Source organism: Ursus maritimus, unplaced genomic scaffold (genome assembly GCF_017311325.1).
Source record: "Ursus maritimus isolate PB19 unplaced genomic scaffold, ASM1731132v1 scaffold_19, whole genome shotgun sequence".
NCBI classification, from domain to species: Eukaryota; Metazoa; Chordata; class Mammalia; order Carnivora; family Ursidae; genus Ursus; species Ursus maritimus.
The window spans coordinates 51,335,201-51,354,190 of record NW_024424341.1 but is presented as its reverse complement, the minus strand read 5'-3'; the positions used below and the strand labels follow the sequence as shown (position 1 = coordinate 51,354,190).

At 55.0% G+C, this 18,990-nt stretch overlaps 3 protein-coding genes across 3 annotated transcripts; 2 read left to right on the top strand and 1 right to left on the bottom strand.

Moving 5' to 3' along the window:
* Window positions 1–111: 111 nt before the first annotated feature.
* Window positions 112–3,347, bottom strand: LOC121103542. Its single transcript, XM_040634417.1, has 4 exons — window positions 3,326–3,347; window positions 3,118–3,209; window positions 2,080–2,526; window positions 112–367 (listed from the first exon to the last, which is right to left on the bottom strand). The coding sequence occupies exons 1-4, from the start codon at window positions 3,345–3,347 to the stop codon at window positions 137–139; spliced, it is 792 nt and encodes a 263-aa protein (XP_040490351.1). The 3' UTR covers window positions 112–136.
* SERTAD3 (SERTA domain containing 3) lies at window positions 2,335–5,749 on the top strand. The gene is made up of 2 exons (XM_008688718.2): window positions 2,335–2,484; window positions 4,467–5,749. The coding sequence occupies exon 2, from the start codon at window positions 4,473–4,475 to the stop codon at window positions 5,067–5,069; it is 597 nt and encodes a 198-aa protein (XP_008686940.1). The 5' UTR covers window positions 2,335–2,484; window positions 4,467–4,472; the 3' UTR covers window positions 5,070–5,749.
* A 6,103-nt stretch (window positions 5,750–11,852) lies between these two features.
* SERTAD1 (SERTA domain containing 1) lies at window positions 11,853–14,753 on the top strand. Its single transcript, XM_040633989.1, has 2 exons — window positions 11,853–12,013; window positions 13,692–14,753. Exon 2 carries the CDS (start codon window positions 13,692–13,694, stop codon window positions 14,403–14,405), a length of 714 nt encoding a protein of 237 aa, XP_040489923.1. The 5' UTR covers window positions 11,853–12,013; the 3' UTR covers window positions 14,406–14,753.
* Window positions 14,754–18,990: the final 4,237 nt, after the last annotated feature.

The window sequence follows — 18,990 nt, the reverse complement described above, 5'->3', positions numbered from 1 at the left end:
TGTCTGGCTTTGTCTGGGTGGTTCAGGGTCTCTATCTGCGTCTGTGGAAGGTTTTCATTCACTTCCTTGTCCGGCCCTGTGCTAGAGACCAGATGAGGACTGTGAGGACCCAGGGATGCCCTTAGCTTCACAGATCTCACACTCCAGTAAGGAAGACGCCCCCGGTCCTAGAGAGTGACAACCCAGAGTGGCCACAGCTCTGAAGGAGGAAGCCCAGAGGGCTGAGAGAACTGCCTGACCCAGCGTGGGGAGCAAACAAGTTAATAATACTTAGCTCGGAAGGGAGGAGTGGTTGACGCCAGGAGGCTGTTACGTGGAAGCCAAACTGCAGAATCACTGTAAAAAGCTTGAGCTTTATTCTGAGGTTCTGTGCAGGGAATGGAGCAGGAGAGAGGCGGGGAGGGGGCACAGTCAGGTTTGTGTTTTATAAAGCTGCCCTTGGCTGCTGGGTCAATGTGGATCAGAAGCCTGCTAGAGGCTGGAGCCCTAGGGTACCAAGACAGAGGTCTTGAGTGGGGCAAGAGAGTGGGCGTGAGCAGAGTGGAAGTCCATGATGGGGGAGGGAGGGAGAGAATCCAGGAAGAAGCACAGAGCTAGAACCTGGAGACAGGGTTACAGTGGGGCCACTCTGAGACAGGGGCCCTAGAAGAGGGGCAGGTTTGGGAGGGGGAGGGGGAAGAATGACCCCTCCAATCGTGTCCCTCTTTGATATCTACTGTCCCCTGCCCGTGTTCCCCAGAGACACCTTTCCCAGTGAGCCACTCCTCTCTCCCTACTTCCAGCCTCCCCCACCTACCCAACACCTTTTCCCTTTCCCCTGGGGGGGGGGGGAACACACAAAATCCATTCCATTCCTATATTGTTTCTGCAAGCAGCAGGATGACTGGTTGACAAATTCCAACCGATGACAACCGGTCCGAAGAGCCTTAAGCCTCCCTTCCCAGGGGTCACCTGGAGTAAACTGTCTCCCCCCCCACCCCACCCCCGCCCTTGGTGAAACTTGTGGGGGTGGGGCACTACTGGTTCAGGCTTTCAAGGCACTAGCACTGTGGTTTGTTGTTGTTATTGTTGTTTTTTTCTCTGCCCTCTTTCTCTTTCTGTCGTGTTGGGCATTTACAAAACTTTCACTGGGTGCCTTCTTTGTGTCCAGCCATGTGCTAGGTGATGCTATGGACCAAGCACTGGGTGACCGAGATAACCTTGGTTGGTACCTGCCCTCCAGGGGCCCACAGTCCCGACCGCAACTGCACATGGCCAGGAATGGGAGGCAAGGGCAGAGGGGTCAGGGCCAGGACGGGGGAAGCCCAGGACACCATGGCATCCCAGAATAGTGCCTAACCCACTGGGGAGCATCAAGGGAGAGCTTCTGAGAGGAGGAAACTTTTGAGAGGAGTTCCCGTGAGAGGCAGCCTGGGAAATGAAAGTGTATTTTCACGATGGGGAAACAAGTTTGAAGAACCAGAGGCTCTTCATTATCATTTTTGAGTACTTGCTAGGGTTCCTAAAACACTGGGGATAAGGCAGGGAAGAAGACAGACAAAAATCTCAGCGTTTATGGTGGTGGCGGGCACGCGAAGTCATTTTGGAAAAACTGAAAGTCTATCAGTGTGGCCAGATCACGGGGAGCAAGGAGGAGTGTGCAGCAGGCCAAACCGTGAAAGGCTTTGTGGCAAAAGGGGAGGAGCTGGGACTTTGCCCCAGGGCAGTGGAGAGCAAGGAATGCGTTCCCAGCAATGGAGGTGCCATCCCGCGTGAGAGAGGAAGGATGGGGCGCCGGGGGGTGCAGGAGAGACCACCACAGGACAGGCTGAGAAGTCCTGACGATTTAGAAAGGGGCCGCGGGGCACAGAGTATGGGGGCAGGAAGACAGGAACTGGGGGGCGATCTCCCAGGCAGCGTAGGCCGCGCCGAACCATTGGCTGGTCTTCAGCTGCGTCATCCTCCGCCCCGCAGCGTCCGCCCTCGGAACCCCGGGGGCGCGGCCTCCGCTAGGGGCTCAGCCCCGCCCCGCGCCCGGAAAGCGGGGTGGAGAGGGGCGTGCCAAGCGGCCTCGCCCCCCCGCCCCGACGGGGTCCTCACCTGGTATAAAGGGATCGCCGAGAGCAATGCTGAAGATTTTGGAGCGAGATCAGTGGCTGAGTTGAAGGAAACGGTTCTGACGTCCTCGCCACCCTCCACCCTAGACACGGGGCCCCGCCCCCGGGCGAGTCGGAATCCTTTAAAAGGTCCGGGGTGTAAGGAAAGGGAGGGCCGGTCGGGCGTCTCCCGGCAACGGACCGGAGGCTCCACCCAGCCAATCCTCGCCCCGCGGCGGGCAGGACTCCAGCCAATCGCGGCTCGCGGCTCGGCTCCGGGGCGGAGTTGGGTGGGCCGGAGGCCAAACCGAGAGGCCCTGGGGAGGTGAGCGAGGTTTCTACTCAGCACTGGTGGGTCGTAAAGCTGCGGACGTTCCAGGACTTGGTGATTGCGAACCTGGCAGCGAAGGTGAGAGAAAGAGAGAGAGAGGCCACCCGGCTTGAGATTTGTCTTGAGTTAGGGAAGGTGGAGGCGCGCCCCCGGAGAGCTGTGGAGGCGGGGTCTGGGCGTGGGTAGGGGGTCAGATAAGAGTGACTGATAGGGTTTGTGGGGTTTGGGGACTGGTGACTGAATTCGAGAGCGCGGACTGAAGGCGAAGTTGTTGGGGCAGGATCTTCAAGTGGACGGAGTTTGAAGTTGGGACATGTTTGGGAGTGTTTGGAGAAGCGAGAGAACCAAGGAAAGAACTTTTGGGGCAGGAAATCTCAAGATTGGGACAGTTCTCGTCTCCTGGGCGGGTTGAATTCGGGGCTCCAGTGTTCTGGAAAAGGTGTGAGGGGTTGGGGCTGGGATCCCGGGCATTTGGAAAAGCGAGAGAACTACGTGCAAGAGGGAGTGAGGGAGACGCAGTGGCGGAGAGGAGGTGCTGGAGAGAGTCCCATGTTCAGGTATTGGAGTCAGAGGGAGAGTTGGGAGATGAAGTCGAAAGGCGTTTGAAAGACGGGAGAATAGGGGAAAGTTGACGGGTGAGGGTATCAAAATTAGTCTCCCGAACGGAGTAAATCGGAGAGCATTTGTAGTTTTTGAGCGATGTGTCGGCGCCTGGGTCTCTGGACCCGAGAGCAGTTTTGGGGAAGAATCTGGGGCCTTCTTGGGGCCGAAGGACCGGGAGAAAGCAGTTTTAGGGTCGGAGTCTGGGGTGGGGGAGGGGCGTTCCAGGCGTGGAGCTCAGACCCACAGCTCTGGAGGCAGCGGAGGGCGGGGCTCGGCAAGCGCCGGGCAGCTGGACGTCCGGGTTCCCTTCCCCCACCTGCTCCGGGCCTTGTGCGCATGCCCTGAGGGAGGGCGGGGGAGGTTGCTCCCTCTGGCGTGCCGAGCCTCTGGGGATTGTAGTGCAAGCTCAACGTTAACGCACGTGCCAAGCCGCTATTGGGCCCACATTTCCCAGAAGCCCCTGGGCTAAATTGTTGCCTGCCTGGATGCTGAACGGAGATCCGTGGAGGGGGCGGAGCCTGGCAGGAGTCGAGTTTTAGCAAGTTTTCTTATGGGGCGCGCTTTGGGGGAAGCGGAAGGAGTGACAGAGAGGAGGGAGGCACCTTCCCAGCTCTTGGGTGTGCTTCCAGTCGGTTAGGAAGAGGGCATGGAAAGAAATATACTCCCTGGGGCGCCTGGGAGGCTCATTCAGTTAAGCGGCTACCTTAGGCTCCCGTCATGATCCCGGGGTCCTGGGATGGAGCCCCGCTTGCAGCTCCGCAATCAGCGGCGAGTCTGCTTTTCTCCCACTCCCTCTGCCCCTCCTCGCCACTTGTGCTCTTTCGCTCTCAAATAAATAAAATCTTAAAAAAGAAGGAAAATATCCTCCCTGTGAAAGAAGAGTCTCGACAAATAGGTGTCCTAACTCCTAACGGGGCTCCAAGGGCTCGAATATAATGGGCAGTCAATAGATAAAATATTGAATGAATAAATGGCAGTTAAATTCTTGGTCGTTAAGGTTAACTGTAGATGGGCCCCATACATATTTTACACGTGGGGTCTCCTTGAGAATATGGTGAGAATTTTTACAAGTCCTCATTTTACAGATGGGGAAACTTGAGACCCAGAGAGGCAGTGTCACCTAACTTACAAAGATCAAACAGCTGAGCAGTGTCAAAGGCAGAATTCAAACTCAGGTTTCCCTGCCTCCAGCCCGGGTCCCTGTACTCAGACCTGTCATATGTGACACTTTTGAAGATACGAGTATTGTGTCTTAAGGAGGCAAATTCACTATTCAAGGCCACAGAGGCAAGTAAGTGGGATGCAGACCCAGCTATGTTTCAGTCCAGATCTTGTTTTCTTTATCATGTTCTTTTAGTCTCTTCCTCAGCCCTGTGGGATTCATATTATGTCCATTTTATAGATTTGGGATTTGAACTAGCCCCACTGCGTCTGACTTGTCCCTCTTCTCTCTTTAGGGCAACATGGTAGGAGGCTTGAAGAGGAAACACTCCGATTTGGAGGAGGAAGAGGAGGATGAGAAGTGGGACTGGGGTCCAGCAGGCCTGCGGAGCTACCAGCAAGCCCTGCTTCGAATCTCCTTAGACAAAGTTCAGCGAAGCCTGGGCCCCCGAGCACCCAGCCTACGCAGGCATGTCCTCATCCACAACACCCTCCAGCAGCTCCAGGCCGCCCTTTGCCTGGCTCCAGCACCTGCCCTGCCCCCTGAGCCCCTCTTCCTGGGCGAGGAGGATTTCTCCCTGTCAGCCACCATCGGCTCTATTCTCAGGGAACTGGAGACATCCATGGACGAGACAGAGCCCCCTCAGAATCCAGTGGCTCCTCCAGGCGCCCAGAACGAAGTGCTGCCCCAGCCCGATCCAGTCTTCTTAGAAGCTCTGAGCTCCCGGTACCTGGGGGACTCCGGTCTGGATGACTTCTTTCTGGACATTGACACATCTACAGTGGAGAAGGAGCCTGTGCTGGCCCCACCGGAGCCGCCTCACAACCTCTTCTGTGCCCCAGGGTCCTGGGAGTGGAATGAACTAGATCACATTATGGAAATCATTCTGGGATCCTAAAACTTTGGGGGCTCTTTCCTCATCTCAGCCTTGGTGGGCTGGATCCCTGGATGCAACTCTGTGTGTGTGTGTGTGTGTGTGTGTGTGTGTGTGTGTGTGTTTTGGTGGGGTCTCTAAGCAGTGACTGTGACCTCCTTCCCTCCCATTTCAGGGTTCCACAAACCGTCTTGCATGTGTGTGTGTGTCTGGTTACCGCAGCCTTCTGTGAAGGTGGGTCTTCCTGAATTAATTTATCTGTTCCAAATGCCTTAACGTGACTCTGTTTCTGGGAGTCTGATTTCCCACTTCCCACACTTCTTCTGCCTTTCCCTCCAGTTCCTACTCCCCTTGTGACCACTGGGGCCTCAGGGAAGATAAAGCTGGGCCTGTCAGAGGATGACAGGGACATGCTGCCTGGTTGCTATGGGAACTCAGACTTTGCCTCTTGCACCTCAAGGGAGCAGGAGGGGCTTGCCTCCTCCCCCAAGGTTGAACCCCATCTCTGTGGCAAGACCCCAGTCCCAGCAGTCTCCTGATTCATAACCAGGCCGGACCACGTGCAATAGGGTGGAAACCAAACCGCTCCATGCCGCATTATTTAAAAGAAAGGCGGGTTTTTTGGTGGGTTTTGTTTTTTTTGTTTTTTGCTTGTTTGTAATGACTTTTTTTTTTTCTTTTTTAATAAAAGTATTTTGGAAGGGGTGGTGTTGCCTAAAGTTTCTAAACTTCAGTGGGTCAGTGGGAGGTACCTGGTAAGTTCCCTGGACACCTGCACCCCTTACCTGCCAAAGTGGGGCAGGCGTATTATTAAACATAATAATATCTGAGTACTTGTTAAGAGTACTATTCTATCCACTTCGTTTGAATTAAGTCATTTAATCTTCATGATAATATAGAATTCTGTTGACAGGCTTTACATAGGAGGAACCTCAAGTTCAGTGGGGCCGAATCACTTGCTCCCCAACACACCACAAGAAAAGCAAGGACCCGGGAGCTAGGACTCTTAAGTTGGCCTCCAGACGCTAGTTCTTAACTATTTGTGTTTTTGCTTCTTTTTTTTTTTTTTTAAGATTTTATTTATTTATTCGACAGAGATAGAGACAGCCAGCGAGAGAGGGAACACAAGCAGGGGGAGTGGGAGAGGAAGAAGCAGGCTCCCAGCGGAGGAGCCTGATGTGGGGCGTGATCCCAGAACGCCAGGATCACGCCCTGAGCCGAAGGCAGACACTTAACCGCTGTGCCACCCAGGCGCCCCTGTGTTTTTGCTTCTTGGTAAACTTAGATCCCTAACCACATGGAGGCACACAGGAGGGAGAAACTGAGTTCCGTGAATTACCAAAAGGATAGGTCACTCTTAAGAGCTTAAAAAGTCATTCCTTTCATTGTACGCAATGTATTGCTGGGGCCCAGAGGGGAAAGAAAATGCCCAAAGATAGCCAGTATTAGTGTAGATCTTTTTAGGGGCGCCCGGGTGGCTCAGTCGGTTAAGTGTCTGCCTTCAGCTCAGGTCATGATCTTGGGGTCCTGGGATGGAGCTGAGTAGGGCTCCCTGCTCAGTGGGGAGCCTACTTCTCCCTTTCCTTCTGCCACTCCCCCTGTTTGTCTGCTTTTGCGCTCTCAAAAAAAAACAAAAACAAAACAAAAAAAAACTTTAAAACTATTTAAAAAAAAACATAGATCTTTCTAGAAAACTGTTGACCAGGCTGAAGTTATAGTGCTAAGGATTTATTTGGGATGTACAAGCCCAGGCTGGTGAGTGGAGAAAAGAGAGGCCCAGGAAGATGGAATGTGATACATTGCTGCACTGGCTGTCTGCAAAGACCTTTGAAGACTCAACAGGTGAGTTTACACAGCATTAGGGACTTTTCTGGAAGGGTTGCGAAGAGGAACCACACCAGGGTGGAGTCCACAGGCTAGGAAAGGAGGGGGATTTTGCCTGTGCTTTCTGGCCCGAAGCCAGGATTCTCACCCTGAGAGGGGCTTTGCATCTAAGTCTGAAAGCGGTGGGGTAGCTGAAGGGGTGCCAATCAAGAGAAGAGCTGGTCATGAGAACCTCAAGCTACACAGGTTTCACATCTCAATATGGATGCCCATTGGATCATGTCTTACTGCTACTTAAAACTCAGTGATCAGTGACTTCTCACACCCAGAATAAAACCCAAACTTCACTAAAACCTGTAAGACCTGGCAATCTTGCTCCTGACTTTGCAATTTAATCTTCCACTCTTCCTTGCCTCCAGTCACACTGGTCTCATTTGACCCCAAGCTCATCCACCCAAGGGCCTTTGCACTTGTTAATGACCCATTTCTCCTATAGCTTCAATCTGAATGTCCCCTTCTCAGAGTGGTCTTCCCTACCCCACATAGCTTACCATGGCCAGGTGCACCATCCCCCCACCACACTCTATTTGATTTTCTTAGTAGCACCTATCCTATCTCAAGTTATTTATTACCTGTTTATGGTTAGCCTTTTGGTCTATTAGCAACTCTGAGAGGGAGGGGTTTGCTGGTCTTGGCCCAGCTGTATGCCCCAGTGCATAGAACTACACTCTGTACAGGTGTGCACTCAAAAACAATTTGGGGGGGGGGCTATTGTTGAAAAAACGAACTCCCGACCTTGCAAAGCTCAGGCTCCACTCCTGTGCTCCAGCTATACCATTCTCTACAGTTCTTCAAACACACCAGCATGTCCCAACCTCAGGCCTGCAGTAATGCCTGCCTCACCGAGTGAGCGATTGTGTAAACCGTGAAAAGGAGAACCTAATGTACCCCTAAGGATTCCCATAATTGCTTACATTTATTGAGTGCCTACTGTGGGGGCCTGGTGCTCTTCCAGGCTGGGGAATAAAAGAGACAGCTCCTGCTCTCATACAGCATTGTAGTTGGGGAAGGCTGAAATACACAGAAAAATAAGTAAAATGTGCAGTCAGGGGGTGATAAATGCGGTAGAGAAAAAGAAAGCAGGCAAGGGATGGGGGTGTTGTTATTTCAATGGGATAGCCACAGAAGAGCTCACTGACAAGGTGACATTTGAGTAAAGACCTGAAGGAGGTGAGAAGTGAGTCAAGTCAGTCTGGGGGGAACGATCCTGGCAGAGGTAACAGCTAGTGCAAAGGCCCTGAGGCCAGAGCATGAGTGGAGTGTTTGTGGGACCCTGACGAGGTCAGTGTAGCTGGAGCAGCGTGTACAAGAAGAGAGCATCCTAGGAGATGAGGTGAACAAGATGTATAGTCTTATGGATGTCCCACAGGAAGGAGTGAGCTTTACTGAATGAGATGGAAGCCATGTAAGGCTGCTGAGCAGAGGAGGGATGAGACCTGACTCACCTTTTAATAGGCCCTCTTTGCTTACAGATAACCGAGTGAAAAGGAATCGCGTAGCCTGCGAGTACCACAGTGAGAGCAGTATAAGGAGCACCCCCACTTTCCAGATAAACAAACTGAGGTTCAGAGAAGCTCAGCTCCTGCCCGGTTAAAGAACTGATGAGAGAAATGGAAAGGCTGACCCGCAGAGGGACCGGGTCTGAGAGCAGAGTCCACCTGCCCCAAACTGCCCTCCTCCCGCCCGCGGTAGGGGGATGGGGCGCGGCCGCCGTGGGGGGCGGCGTGGCCGGCCCCTCCCACCTGCCCCCACCCCCCCACCCCGAGCTGGCGGGTCGGCGGAATACCCTGGAGGCGGCGGTGGCGGCGGGAGCCGGCCCGGCGCCTGCTGGCTCCCCAGAGGCCGGGTGGGGCGGCCGGCTGGGGGCGGGGCGCTCCCCTTCCCTCCCCCTTCCCCCGCGGGCGGAGGCTCCTCCCCAGGCCTGCCGCCCCGGTGGCTTGGTTCTGGTTTCATTTCCCAAGGCCTGACCTCTCTCTCTCTCTCCCTTCCCCCAGCCCTTTGAATTCCTGGCTCCTTCTGCACTTTCTGGTCTCAGCTCTAGGGTCACCTCCTCAGGGACGCTCTCCTGGACCACCCTGCTGGCACAGGCCTCCCTATTATTCCGTCCTATTTTGTTTTCTTCAAGGCACGGAACAGAGGCAGAAATTATCTTCCTCGTTTATTCATCTTCCAGGGTCTCATCCCACTCAGAATAAAACATAACGTTCCGTAGAGGGCTCTAAACGGCCTGAAAGCTTCTCTGACCCTCCCCCACACCGCTCTGGCAACATACAGTCCAGCTACACTGCCCTCGCTGCCTGGCAGACTCCGTCCTCCGGGCCTTTGCATTGGCCCTTCCCTCTGGCTGGAGCATTCTCCCGGAGCCTTACTACTTCTCTCTCATTTCATCGGGTCTACTCAATGTCACCTCAGGGAACTTTCTACCAGCACCAGCACCCTACCTACACAGTACACCCTTTCATCCCTCTCCTCCCGCTCTGCTTTATTCTTTTCCTTTTCACTTGTCGCCTTCTAAGATACTGAATTATTTATTAGGTGGATTGTCCCACCCCCTCACATCAGGGATTTTTGTCTACAGTTTTACTGCCCCATCATCAGTGCCTACAACAGTGCCTGGCGCACAGAAGGTGTTCGATCCATGAATGTTTTTGTTGTCATACTTCTTTTCTCTGTTTGCCCCCTCCCCTGATCCATGAATGGAGAGACCATGTGAGGCTTATCCAGTGCTATACCCCTAGCGTCTACGACGGTGCCCATAATATAGTAGGTGCTCACTAAATACATGTTGATCAAGCTCTTGAGATTCCTATGTGATCTGGAGGAAGCCCTTGGAGACTCAGAGCCTCCTTTTTTTCAGGCCATAAGGATAGGTTATGGGGGAAATTATGTGAGTTTGCCTGGGAGGGGCCTGGTTCTAATTAGCCTTTTACCCTCTTTTTATAATGGAAAAAAAAAATTTAAGCATATAGAAAAGATGGGGGGAGGGGTGCCTGGGTGGCTCTGTTGGTTGAGTGTCTGCCTTTGTCTCGGATCATGATCCTGGGACTGAGCCCCTAGTCGACTGAGCCACCCAGGTGCCCCCGCCCCACAAATATGTTTTGAAACTGTCTCTCCCTCTCCAAATCAGGATTCATTGAGGGTTCATATAATTATCCTGTTGTAAGAAAGAAATTATATAGTAACTTTCATTCGAGAAGTTTCTCCACCGCCAACCCCACCGATCCCTTTTTCTGTTTTCTCAAAACTGAATTTTTGGTGGAACAGCCCAGTTGTGCTTATAGATGTCCCACGTTCTGTACTTGTCTGATTGTGTTCATGTTTAATTTGTTCCTCTCTGTTTCCTGTAAGCTGAAGGTTAGGTCTAGGGGCTTCATGAGATTCACTTTATGAAATTTAACAGGGAGACTCCACAGGGAATGTTGTGTACTTCCTAATGTATCATATCGGGTGGCACCCAGTGTCCGGGTGTCCCATGATGGTGGATGCAGAGTTTCTTTACATGGTTAAGGAGGTGAGCACCACATCTCCACATCATAAAAGTATATTTCCCCATTGGCAGTTAGCAAGTAACCTGTGGGGGAATGTGTTGGAGCCTGTTAACCTTTCACCCTAAGGTTTGAACATCCATTGATAATTGCTGCCTGAATCAACTAGTATAGTTAGCATTTTCTGGAGCTTTGGCCAGGAGCTTTACTCACAACTAACAGTTCTTCCCTCAACTCCAGAAGAGTTAGCAAACGAGCTACTTGGAGAAGCTAAGCCCCATTGTCAGTTTATCAGACAAGTGTTAAACTCCTGTCTACCTATACCCGACCCCATGTGTCCCGTCTTAAACTAAGCGCCTGCGCTATAACGACAACTATTACTCCAACAAAAGGACATGTTGTGCACCATTCTGAGCATTTTGTGCGATTATTCTTTTTTTTCTTTTTTCTTTTAGATCTTATTTTTAAGTAATTTCTACACCCGAGAGGCTTGAACTCACAACTCGGAAATCAAGAGTCACAGGCTCCTCAGACTGAGCCAGCCTGGCGAATCTGTGCAATTGTTCTTTTTAATCCTCAAAATAATCTCATTTTTAAAAGGTGAGGGGGCGCCTGGGTAGCGCAGTCCTTAAGCGTCTGCCTAAGGCTCAGGGCGTGATCCTGACGTTCGAGGATCGAGTCCCCACATCGGGCTCCTCCGCTGGGAGCCTGCTTCTTCCTCTCCCACTCCCCTGCTGTGTTCCCTCTCTCGCTGGCTGTCTCTCTGTCACATAAATAAATAAAATCTTAAAAAAAAAAAAAAAGGGTGAGGAAACTGAGACCCTAGGGGATTAAAACACTTGCCCAAAGTCGCACAGCTACTTAGGGGATGGAGCCCAGGATGTGACTCCGACGGCTCCACTCCCACCCCGCCCGCTCCTCCTCCCTCTCCTGTAACCACCATGGAGTCCAACTGCCCAGCATTTGCTCAGTGTGCTCCTACAGACACGACATTATTTTAATTTTCCTAATTCTCAAGAGGTAGGCAAGAAGACGCCCATTTAACAGACTTTGTGTGGCTCTGAGAGGTCCAAGCATTTTTTTCAAGATCGCACATCGAGTGAGTGGTCAGAATTTGAACCCAAGCCTATCTGGCTTAGGGTGCAGACCCCGGTTAAGGTTGGGTCTCTAAGCTCAATTGCTGGGTTTTGGCAAGCGCATCGGCAGGTGTGAGGGGCCCGCACCTTGAGAAGCAAGAACACCCCCCGCCCCCCGCCACTGTCCCGCAGCGAAAACAGCCAACCCACCTGGCCCGCTCCCCTCACGTAGTCGCCGGGCATGCGCCCTGAAGCCACCCTCCCCTCCCTTCGGACCTTCCCTCTACAGGCTCCGCCCATCACCTTCCAAGGCCAATCCCCGGGTGGAGGGCGGGGCCACCTTGGGAGTGGGCGGTAGTTAAGGGGAGTCAGGAGCCTGGAGTCGTGCGCCGGAGTCAGAGCTGCGTCTCCCGACCCAGGCGCCGGTTGCTGAAGGAGAGCGAGCGAGCGATGCTGCCGTCGCCGCTTCCTGATTGGTTGCGCGTGGATCCCTCTTCGTTCTGATTGGCAGCGGGTGAGCTAGGTATGTAAATGAAGTGAAGGGGCCTGAAGAGAGAAGGGAAACCCGCGGCGGGGTCGTTTGGCAGGTTCGATCCCCGGGTCCGCCGGTGAGCGCCGTGGCTGCCCGGGATCGAGATGCGCGGGCCCCTAGGTGCCGCCCGGTCGGGCTGGGTGAATCACGCCGCAGCCCGGGAAGGGGGCGGAGGCGCCGGCTCTCTGGCTCCGGCTGCGTGACTCACCCGCCCCCGCCGCCGCCGCTTCGGGAGGAGCCGCCTCCACTGCCTGCCGGAAGCGAGCACGGGTCGAGAGAGCAGAACAGCCCTCCGGGGATGCCGGGCCGCACGGCCCTAGGGGCAGGCAGGAACAACAGCCAGGACGTGGCGGCAGTGTCAAGGATCCCGGGGTCCGAGGGGCCGGAATCCCCGGGGAAAGCCGTCCTGGCGCCGCTAGGGGGCGCCGAGACCAGGGGGCGGAGTCCCGGTGGGGGCTGAATTCCTGCGGTTCTGGACTCCAGGGTCTTCGGGGAAGAAGGCGAGGACCGTTTTGAGTAGTGTGAGGGGTCACCCTTAAGGTCCTGTTGGGCAAGGGCCTGGGGACTGGACCCTGCAAGCTTCGAGACAAAAAAGCAAGTTGGGCCCGGGGTCCAGAACTCCAGGGGCCCCTACCCCTGGGGAAGTGTGGGTCCTCAAAGTTCTCTTAGCGACCCCCAGTGCCCGTCACGTTTTCCCGGCAAACTCTGTCTACTCTGTCTCCCAAATAAATCCTGAATCAACCAACTTCCTTCCAAGTCCACTGCCAACCACCTTCTACTCCAAGCCACCGTCATCACCTTCCCCAGAGTGCAGTAGCCTCTGAATGGAGCTCGGGCCCACGCTCTTCCCCGGTCTCCTTTCCTTCTTCCCCCCTCATCTTCCTCAAAGCAGCCGAGGGGGATCTTCTGGAAACCTAATTAGTTCACAACTCCACTCAATTCTCTGCTCAAAATCCTTCAATGACACTCAAAGTACAATCCAAACTCCTTGCCTCTGCTTGCTCTCCAAACGCCGTCCCCTACCGGGTCACTCTGTGCTGACCACACTGGTGTTTTGTTTTTTTTATTCGGTTCAAGCTCATCCAGCCTCCAGGTCTTTCTTTGCCTTTATTATACTTCTCTCTTCCCTGAATGCTTCCCCCCTGGTTCTTCCGTGGCTGACTCCTGCTTGAGGGCTCAGGTCAAATGTCACCTCCTCACAGGAGCCTTCCCTGACCACTCCCCAGAACCTCTTAGTATCTTCCTAGCACCGTCTGTACGTTTCTTGTATTTATTTGTCTGATGGGTAGTAGACACTCAATAAATGTTAGATTAAACTATGTGAAGCAGCTGCTTTCATGGGTTAAAAAAACGGTTGAATATTGCCTTTTCACCTGGTTCGCTGAAGAAATACATAATAATAGCTATTAGGAGTACTTGTTAATCAGAATAGTTACAAGGTATCAGGCACTGTTGTAAGTGCTTTTTTGTACATTATCGCATTGACTCCATAAAACGACTCTTTGAAGTCGATAACTATTGTCATTCGTATCTTAAAGTTTCCCTAAGAAAGCGCAGGCTCAAGAAATTAAATGGCCTGCCCCACATCACACCAGACATCAGCTACCAGAGCCAGGGTTTGAACTTCACATTGACTTTCTATAACTGAATGACTCCTCCCTCCCTGCAGATGATGCTGAGCAAAGGTCTGAAGCGCAAGCGGGAGGAGGAGCGGGAGAAGGAAACCCTGGCAGTGGACGCCTGGTGGCTGGATCCCAGCCTCCCTGCAGCAGCACAGGCCCCCCCGGCCGCGGCGTCCAGTTCCCTCTTTGACCTTTCGGTGCTCAAGCTCCACCACAGCCTGCGGCAGGGTGAGCCGGACCTGCGGCACCTGGTTCTGGTAGTGAACACGCTGCGGCGTATCCAGGCGTCCATGGCACCCGCCCCGACCCTGCCACCTGTGCCCAGCCCCCCTACGGCCCCTTGTGCGGCTGACAGCCTGCTGGCCAGCTCTGACGCCGCCCTCTCGGCCTCCATGGCCAGCCTTCTGGAGGACCTCAGCCATATTGAGGGCCTGAGCCAGGCCCCCCAGCCCTTGGTGGATGAGGGGCCCCCAGGCCGCCCTGTCGGTGGATCCCCACCCAGCCTGGGGGCTTTGGACCTGCTGGGCCCAGCCACTGGCTGTCTGCTGGACGATGAGCTGGAGGGCCTGTTTGAGGACATCGACACCTCTATGTATGACAGTGAACTTTGGGCACCAGCCTCCGAGGGCCTCAAACCTGGCCCCGAGGACGGGCCTGGCAAGGAGGAAGCTCTGGAGTTGGATGAGGCCGAGCTGGACTACCTTCTGGACGTGTTGGTGGGCACACAGGCACTGGAGCGGCCGCCGGGTCCGGGGCGCTGACCCCCGCAGCGAGGATGGTGGTCTGGTGTCCAAACTGAGCCTAGTGGCTGGACCAGCTGTCCTTGGAAAGACACAGCTGGCTTCCCTTGAGCAGAGAGAGGGGCTTTGGAGAGACAGAATCCAGTCCTGAGCAGCTCCACCTCTGTCCTCGTGTCAAGGACCCATGAGGGGAGTCTGGGATGGGCCCTGGGGATGGGAGGACAGGGCCTGGTGGCTGGAAGGTGATTTGGACCAGGCCCTGTGCTGGACTGAACCCCTGGGGGTTGGAGCCTGGGAGACTCTTTTCCCTGATGTGGGAAGAGACCTCACCATTTTATGGAAATTAAAACCAGTCCTGGGAAATGTCAAGTCTGTGTGCTTTGTCTCTGGGCTAAGGCAAGGGTGACATAGTAACTCCAACATTTAGTGAGCGGGGACTGGGCACCTGGCACAGTGCTAAGCGCTTGACGGGTGTTGCCTCTGCCCATCCCCCAACAAGATGGGCATGATTACTATCCCCACCTGACAGCCCAGAAACCTGAAGCTCCAAGAGGTCATCACTTGAGGAGGTGGGTTTCAAACCACGAACTTCACTGCTTTATATCGGTCTGATAAGCGGATCAATTAGCTCTGGTAACTGGCCCTCTAGAAAACTCAGCCAGGTGTCGCTGATGTGCCCAGTGTGTCCGTAATGGTGGTGGAGCCCTAGGCCACTTGAAATCCTGTCCTTTCCTGGAGTCTACCTGTGTGTCTTGGGGCTGGAGGTGGGGGCAAAAGGGAGCTTTCCGAATGAGCCAGAAAGAAAAGCCAAAGCTGGAGGCTGGATGGAGCCTCTCCAAAGAGCATGGAGAGCCAGCTCTCCAGGGAAATGGGGAAAGACAAGGAGACTCCAGAAAGTTAAATTAAAAAAAAAAAAAAAATCCACTCGGGGTCTCAAATCTGTCTTTGGGCAGGGGTTAGGGCGACTTGGAGGGGGGACTCCGAGATAAAGCCACCGGGATTAGTGGCTTGACCGCAAAGCAGGCGGTCCTGCTTTCCTTCTAGAAGAAACCCAGGCCCAGGCGAGCCGGGGCCACCTGCCCGACTGCTTGACTGCTTGTGTGATAGGGCTGGCCCGAGCGCCGGGTGTCTGGGCCGCCCCCGCGGTCCAGCCGCATTCCTGGCCCGGCTGGGAGGGGCCACACACTCAGAGGCCTGGCACGGGACCCAGGCGGCGTCCTTCCTGGCGGCCGTGGGGGCAGGGCAGCGCCCCGGGTGCGGGCGGGGGCACGGTGAAAGCTTTGGGTGGGGGAGGGGGGCGGAGGCGGAGGGGGGCGGAGGCGGGGGGGAAGGGGGGGAACTAGGGAGGAGCAGAGGGCAGGACCGGTGAACTGCGGGGCCAGCTGGGCCTCGAAGAGGACACCAACATTGTTGGGCCCCCGGGCCTCCCCTCCGGCCGGAAGCCCCAGGGAGGCTGAAGCTGGGGTGGAACTGGGGGAGGCAGGCAGCTTCGGCGGCCCCTTGGGCCGGGAAGGGGCGGGCCGAATGGAGCTTCCTGGAGGAGGAGAGGAAGTCGTGCCCATTTCTGGAAGTGGAGGCGGCGGCTCAGGGAGGGGGAGTGGAAACGGCCCGAAGCGAGCTGGTGCGGTGGCTGAGGGTCTTCCGGGTGCCTGACTCCAACACCCTGTGACTCCAACCCCTGGGCAATGGGACTCAGACTCAGTTTTGACCCGGACCCAGACCTTGGGAGTTTGGGTGTTGGGCTCAGCAATGCCCCCTGGTGCTCGATCTGGGGGTCTGAGATGCCACTGCCTTAGGTTCCTTTAAGGTCTGTCCAGTGGTAAAGGGGTCCCCCAGTGTGGGGTCAGCAATGCCCTCTGTTTACAACACTCTGGGAGCCTGTTTCTGATGTCTCTGAGTGCCAAATTGGGGGATAATCTGTGATACATGCTGTTCCAGACAGCCTACCCATCTGTCAACGATGCTTCCATCTGCCCCTGTGCCTGCTTGGCCAGGGATGCCCTCTCTCCCCAGAGCCTCTGCAGACAGTTGCACAGGTTGTGCACTGCACATAAACTCCAGATTTCAGGGGCTACCATGCATGTTTCAGGCTCCATTCATTTACATATTTACTATAACAGTTTCCCAGCAGATGGAGGTCAAGTGCCTTGGGGAAGGGGCATGACTTTTGCATCAAAGCACCATGTGGGCTAGATCAGCGCTGTTCCCTTCCCTCTGGTACTTTCAGGCTTATGAGCAGCTCATGCCTGAGGACCTACCCCACTCTCCCCATGTCTGAGCCCCAGATGATTGTGCAGGCTCCCTGGCTCTAGTGTGCCCCTCCGCCCTCAGGCTCAACCCCAAGAGGCCACACCACCTCGGCCAGCAGATTCCAGGGCCCACACCATTCCTAGCTGAGCTGCCAGGCCTGGCGCTGCTGCTGCTTTTCACAGAGCCTCCGTGTTCTTGCCAGGACACTCCCCAGGCTAGCTCCCCTCCAGGGGCATTCACAGGGACCCCCCCCCCATGACACACACATCTCTCCTTGGACACCTGGGAGAGCTGTCCTTCTCCTCCCTGTCTCCCTTCATTCCTTCTCTCATTCAGCAAAGATGTGTGAGTAACTAGTGTGTGCCTGGCTCGATGTAAAAAGCAAACCTGACCACTTCTCTCTGCTCCCGGCCCTCAGAAATTATCTCCGTCCTCTGAGATCTGAACTCTGCCCCTTCTGAGGCTTGCCTTCCATCCCTGTCCCATTCACGCATTTAATGAATCTTTACGGAGCACCTGCGATACCAGTGCAGTCCCGGGACGGAAACCCAATGATGCTTAGTCAATGATGATGGACGCAATGAGCCTTGGAGCTGAGGTGGTGCTTGAAAGCGAGACCACCTGCATTTGAACCTCTGCTTTGCCATTCTGCAGCTGTGTGACCCTAGACAAGGCACTTCACTTCCCAAGGGCCAGGACGTGAGGAACCCTACAGCATTTTCAGGGATCTGCAAACTCTGGGCTTGGCCGGAAAGAGGGAGGAGCAGTGAGGCAGGTGATGGGGCCGGAGGGGGTCTGCGGGCGCCAGCGCCAAGGGGCCCTGGGTGAGGCACTTTACTGCTAAGGCACAAGGAAGTGCAAGGATCCCTCTGGCTGCCACATGGGTGTGGTGGTGCAGAGCTGAGACTGTAGGCTGGGAGCCCCTAGGGGAAGCTGGGAAGGGACATCGCACCCTGAGGACAGGGAGAGGCGCTTAGCAAGCCAAGAGGGGGATTGATGAGCTTCAACGGGGCAGGGGCCTAGGACAAGGCCCAGGGCTCTAACCGGGGAACTGGGGGGACGGGCAGTGGGGCTGCCCTGGGATAGTGACTGAGCGGGACAAACAGGTCTGGGGTTGATGCTGAGGCCAGAGAGGGACACCATGGGTACGGGGGGCTCAGGGGGGTCCAGCCAGGAGACAGGATCCCGACTGCTGGGCCTGTGGGACAGGAGCTTGGTAGGGAGGGTAGGAGGCAGGAGCAGGTAGAGAGGATGGGAGGGAGGGAGGGAGATACGCTCTGCGCACTGCTGGGGACCAGGCTGCCACTTGGTTCCGAGTGGGTGGGAAAGGGTGGTCCCTGAGGACAAGCTTCCGCCTCTTTCCCCAGCCCCCCAGGATGTCCTGTGTTTACTGAGGTGACCTTGGCCGGAACCAGACACTGGTGCCACCCCCTAAACTCAACTTCCCGTGGCCACACCCCCTCGGGAGAGGGAAAGCAGAGATACAGCAAGAGTAACAGACAGAGAGAGACAGAGAGACAACGTGGAGACAGAGACAGAGACAAGGAATGAGGACAAAGACAAAGAGAGGAGCAGAGCGGTAGAGAGACACACAGACAGACACACCCTTCATGACAAAACACAGCAAAGTAGGAAAAGAAGCTTCCTTTACCCGCTGAAGGGCAACCACAAAACACTTACAGCTGACATGGCAAAAGGCTGAATGCCTGTTCCCAGTTTCAGGCCCTGCGTTCAGGGCTATCTCCTCTCCAAGACGCAGAGAGAGACAGAATGGCAGGTCCCAGCCTCCCTTGGGTGGCTGACCCCTCAGCAGAGAGGTGGATTTTCTTCCCAACTCTAGCCTGGCCGATAGTCAGATTTTCCACCCTAGACTACTCAAAACTCTACTGACTCTGTCCCTCCCGAAGGCACAAGGCATGCAAGGCCCTTAGGACAAAATCTCAGCCCCTCCTCACGGCGCTGCTGACCATGGGGCTCCCCTCAGCTTCCCCTCACTCTTTCCCATTCACCAATTTCTCAAAGGAGCCCCTGGCACAGGCTTGTCCCTCTCCCTGAAACCCACTCTCATTGATCCACCACCTGCCCAGCAGCCTTGCATGAACGCCTATGTATCCTTCAGGTGCCAGCTCAAATGGCACTTCCTCCAGGAAGCCCTCCCTGCCCTTTCTGGTAGTCCCAGAGTGCCAGGCCCCTCTTATAGACCTAGAATTGTCCCTCATACTGCTTAGCTCAGTGTGAATTATATACTCATTTCGCTGAGCACTTCTTGAATGTCTGCCCTCAGACCCCACCTCCCCAACTGTGAGCCTTGTGAGGCCACAGCCATGGTCACTGCCGTGACACAGTCCAGCAATGG